This window comes from Fukomys damarensis, unplaced genomic scaffold (genome assembly GCF_012274545.1).
Source record: "Fukomys damarensis isolate Sample0158 unplaced genomic scaffold, DMR_v1.0_HiC HiC_scaffold_2, whole genome shotgun sequence".
In the NCBI taxonomy this organism is placed as follows: Eukaryota; Metazoa; Chordata; class Mammalia; order Rodentia; family Bathyergidae; genus Fukomys; species Fukomys damarensis.
In genome coordinates, this window is record NW_022900914.1 from 39,508,597 (window position 1) to 39,513,876 (window position 5,280).

At 32.4% G+C, this 5,280-nt stretch overlaps 1 protein-coding gene across 11 annotated transcripts in view; it reads left to right on the top strand.

Annotated features, from left to right (window-relative positions):
• Ehbp1 (EH domain binding protein 1) overlaps positions 1-5,280 on the top strand; it is a 350,335-nt gene that overhangs the window by 139,832 nt on the left and 205,223 nt on the right. For all 11 annotated transcript variants that reach the window (XM_010609755.3, XM_010609756.3, XM_010609757.3 and 8 more), the window contains exons 6-7: positions 418-599; positions 4,729-4,868. In XM_010609755.3, coding sequence (XP_010608057.1) covers positions 418-599; positions 4,729-4,868 — 322 coding nt within the window. The remainder of the gene's footprint in view (positions 1-417; positions 600-4,728; positions 4,869-5,280) is intronic.

Sequence of the window (5,280 nt, forward strand, 5' to 3'; positions counted from 1 at the left end):
GAAAAAAAAAAAAAAAAAAAAAAAATACAGATTTTTACAAAGGAGAAATACCATTAGATAACATTAAATCTAACCTAAGGAAAGAAAACACTTCTTGAGTAATTGTTGTTGCCTAGCCCTGTGCTAGATCCTCTTTTCATAATAATCCTAAAGACTTTCTGTCCTAGTTTTTTATTTTTGCTCTTCTTTTCCTGATTTATTTAAGGTTGTTTTAAATTTAACTTGTTTCTGCCCAGGCCATTTCTTTCTGATTTTTAGATTTTTTTGCTTATATGTGAAAGTTATGATATATCTTCATCACATTTTTATTTATTATTGTGTTATAAAAATTCATTGGAGAAGAGAGTACTTCATTATTATTTGATCTTATTATTTAGCTATAAAATAGCAAGTAACGTAATTTTTTTTGTCCTCTAGGAATCCCCTTCTGGTCGAAGGAAAGCTCTTGCTACAAGTAGCATCAATATGAAACAGTATGCAAGCCCTATGCCAACTCAGACTGATGTCAAGTTAAAATTCAAGCCATTGTCTAAAAAAGTTGTATCTGCCACTCTCCAGTTTTCGTTATCTTGCATTTTCCTTAGGGAAGGAAAAGCCACGTAAGTTTCTTTTTTTAAAATAAGTTGTTTCATTCACATTGTGTTTGAAAACTCCATAGCTTTTGACCTAGTAGACTGGCAGTTGTTGAATATCATAGAACATACCAATCATTCTTACCATGTTTTGTTTCAGAGGATGAGTTAAATGAACTCCTTGTTATTTATAGTGTCTTATGATTCCAGAGAATGAACAGTTACAGACATTCCTTGTTTAAGGACCAGGATCTGTTCCTGCAACTAGGTCAATAAATGAATTGGTTACTAAATAAGGAATTGCATATAGTATACCCTACAATATTTAGAACAAAGAAAATGGTGAAAGGAAACTCCAACTTAGTGACTTTGCTATTATTTGCATACCTCTCACATGCACTACTGCAGTGTATAACAGAAACATAAAACTATAGTACTGTACTGAACATTACAGTCAGCAAAAATTACAGTAGAAACAAGGTGCACTGTACAAAAATAAAGATACTGATGCTCTGTAAACATGATGTACAGAAGTGTACCCCCAAAAAAGATAGATTGTAAGTCTTAGCAGCGGGTCATAAGTCCACATAGTCATTAAACAGGTAGCTTGTTAAATGAGAACTGTCTGTAAAAGTGGTTACTGCTAATTTCAGATTTTAACTCAGATAGTGTTTGTTTTATAGTACAGTGCCTTCATTGCAGTAGTCTACATTCTGAAGTGTGGATAGTTCAATTAATGGAGCTGTTTAATGTAACTGAGATATAAGAGGAACCCCAAATGAAAAGCTTAAGAGGGATGGAAGAACTTAGAAAACTTCTTCTAATTCATATTCTTGGCTCAGCCTTCCAAAAATTGCTTAGGAAAGTACAGCCATATAAACAATTTATGGTGATCATTGTCCTTTGCAAAAATCAATTCTCCCCAGTATGGATGTGTCCTCTCTGTTGTCCCAGCATTTAAGAGGCTGAGGTGGGAGGATTGCTTGAACCCAGAAGTTTGAGACAGCTTAGCAATGTAGTGAGACCTACTTTCAAAACATAAAGCAAAACAAAAAATCACTTCTTAAGCACCAAAGAAACATTGCATAAGGCTTTCCTGACTCAGTTCTAGTCTCTTAAAAGAGTAAAACTAGAACATGTATATAGAATGAGGTAAAAATAACATTCACCCTGGTTATTGCATGTGATCAAGACAGGGATAAGTACATCCTATCAGTGTAATGAAAGAATTAGTATGTACTTGAAGTAGAAGATGAAAATATAGGAAAATGGAAATACTATACCTAGAATTTTCTATTAAAGATGAAGGGGGAAAGGCGACTATGAACATTTCAATCCAGTCTGAATCACGGTTCTGAACATATTTCCCCTAGTGGAATGTGGTTACTATAATTAGACGTGTCTACTTGACTGATAAAGCTGTACTCCGTGCATCACTCAAAATGAGATGCTTGACACTCATCTACATGAGCAAATGAATTGGGAGATAACAACAATAAGGTCCCTTTCAGAGAAGTTGTGTTTTAAGTGATTATGGTTAGTTAGACTATTCAGAATGGAAACATCTTAATCTTTCATCTTGGGACCTTAAATTGTACCTATAAGTGTTGAGAAATTAAAAATAAAGATCTTACCCTGAAATTTAAGCCAAAATGGAAGGAAGGGAAACTCAAGAAGAAAGAAAACAAATTAACAGAAGATCCTTTGAGGGTGGACTTCCTTCCACTAGGCAGAAGCCGTAAGTGAATCAGCACCATTCACAGTAATGTGGGTGAGAGGAAATTCAGTAAAATCAAATGTCTCAATTTGAATTGAATAGGAATTATCTTAGAATATACAAAGCTCCCCCTCTATCTCTTTTCTTGCTTTCTTACTTTTCCCGAAGAAAAAATGTTTAGGGTTAAAATATGAAGAAATTAAAGTAATGGAATTTAACAAGTAACCCCCTAAGGTTATATGTTTTGAAATTATGTCCCTATTATCTGTTACTAATAGGTGAACAATTTGCAAGACTTTCATATGAAATTAGTGCAATTATTATTTTTTGTTTTTGTTTTTTGGCACTGGGGAGTGAACTCGGGCCCTTGTGCTTATGAGGCAGACAGCAGAACCACTGAGCCAAATCCACGGCCCAGTGCAATTATTTTTGTTTCTGCAGACTTGCTGTCACTACATTTATTTAAAAACAGGGAAATGATTTTTTTGACTAAGCCTATATGAGATAAAATCTGAAGAATTTACAAAACTAATTTAGTTTGCAAAGTCATACCATATTTAAAAGATAAGTATTAACAGATATTGCTTTATAGAAAAGTTTTTTAATTTGACTAACTGAATTTTGGGGAAGTATGCCAAATTGAAAATTAATTTGTATATAATATATCAGAAATACATTTAATTCACTATAGTTTATTTGAAGTTTAAGGGAAAATTAATAGATCAAGAAAACTTGAACAATTTAACCTTTAGAACACTTAATGTAAACCATATAAATTTGTATTTAAAATACTTCAAGATTTTATAAAATTTATATTTTATCAAATATATGATGTTTTACCTGTAATCAGACCAGGTTTATTTTCATCCTGTATTTTCTAAAATTTCAAGTTTTTTAAATTTTTTTAATCCATACTAGGGATTAAACCCAGAACCTTCTCATTGAGCTACATCATTTAGCCGTTTTTTTTTTTTTAATGCTTTGTTTTGAGGCAGCATCTCACTAAGTAGCTAATTTGTCCAGGCTGGGCTTGAATTTGTGATCCTCCTGCTTTAGCCTCTAATCCCTGAGTGGTAGGATTACAGGCCTGTGTCACCACACCTGGCAAGATTAGGTTTGTAAGGTGCTTTTTCATATAGTAGTTCTTTAGTTTCTGGGGGGGTTATATCCCCTTTGAAAAAATTCTACATTGAAGTGAGATTTAAATATTATTTACTGGGGCCGGGGATTCAGCTCAGTGGTACCGCTGCCTGCTTTGCAAGCGCAAGGTCCCGAATTCAATCCCCAATATCAAACAAACAAACAAACAGTACGTATATCTATAATTTACTGGGGTTTTCCACTTACTTTTCCTCTAACCCATAAATCCAAAAGGATTCGAGGATTTTAGGTTAAGAATTTCTACTCTAACTCCATACCTGACAATTTTTGAAAGTTTCATTACTTTAAAGTTCAGGTCCACTGTTTTATGAAGCAAATTTTTGTTTTTAGATTTCATGTTCAGGAAACCATACTTAAATTAAGAAGATTTTAGCTTTTCATAGGTCTTCAACACAGACTTAAACTAACTCCTACCAGTTAATTTTTCAAGGCAGGTGAGGCGCCACTAAGCAAAATCCCCGACCCTTTTTAACCAGTTACTTTTTAATTATGATTTACTTTTTATATAAATGTTATTTAAAAATCAATGTGTATTTAAAATTTTAACATTCTGATACAACTATTTAAAAGTATTTATTTATATACCTTGTAGAAAGAAGGAATATATATTGTAGAACATTGTAGGTTGAATGTCCTTTATCTAAAATGCTTAGACTTGCAGGTTTCTTTGAGATTTGTACAGTATAAAAGGAAAGGGGAGCCATGAAGAGCTTGCTATTGTAACTTTTTACCATAGCCCACGCTGCATTTTTCAGACAGTGTACTTTTATCTTTGCTCTTATCCTCTTTTTTTCTTTACTTGGCCCAAGCTCATATACTGCAAAGCTAATTTCTCCCCTATTCTTCACTTTTGCTTTATTGAATATACTTTACCACTTCTTTTAAAAATATACATATAATGCTTAGGACCAGATATGTTTCAGATTTTTGAATATTTACAAATACATAATAAAACATCTTGGGAATTGGATCCATGTATTGACATAGAATTCATTAATGTTTCATATACACTTTATACACCATACCTGAAGGTAATTTTACACAGTATTTTTAGTGCACCTGAATTTTACCTGTAACTTATCATATGAAGTTTTCAGGTATGGAATTTTACACTTATGGCATCTTGTTAGTGCTCAGAAAATTTTGGATTTATGGAGTGTTTTAGATTTCTGGTTTTTCTATTAGGGATTTCCAACCTGTGTTTTCTTAAGGCATAACCATTTTTTCAAGCAATACCATTTAATAAGCTGTATATTATATTTTGAATCATTGATGTAGAGATGAAGACATGCAAAGTTTGGCTAGCTTGATGAGTATGAAACAGGCTGACATTGGCAATTTAGATGACTTTGAAGAAGATAATGAAGATGATGATGAGAACAGAGTGAACCAAGAGGAAAAGGCAGCAAAAATTACAGGTTGGTATTATTAATATCAAACTAAAAGTTTATCCTTTTTGCAGAATTGAAAAAATTCATTCTTTTTTCCTAGGAATAAACAATTTCACTAAGATATTTTTTTTCCTTAAGCCTTTTTGATACACCATTTAGTTCTCTAAAAACATTGCATACTGATTATAACAACAAATTTTAGCAGTGTAAGATCAAGTCCAAGGATACTCAAAAAAACATGAAATTTGCCTGAATTATACTACAGTGCAACTCATATATCCTTGTATTTCTTTTCTCAAAATATGGATGAAACCCCTGTAATAAAGATTGGTCCTAAAGGGAAGACAGGATAAAATAAGAAGATAGGTTGTTGGTAGCTCCTCTTATATCATGTGCATTTAGTCACATGAATTATATAAATATTCTGTTTTAACTTTAT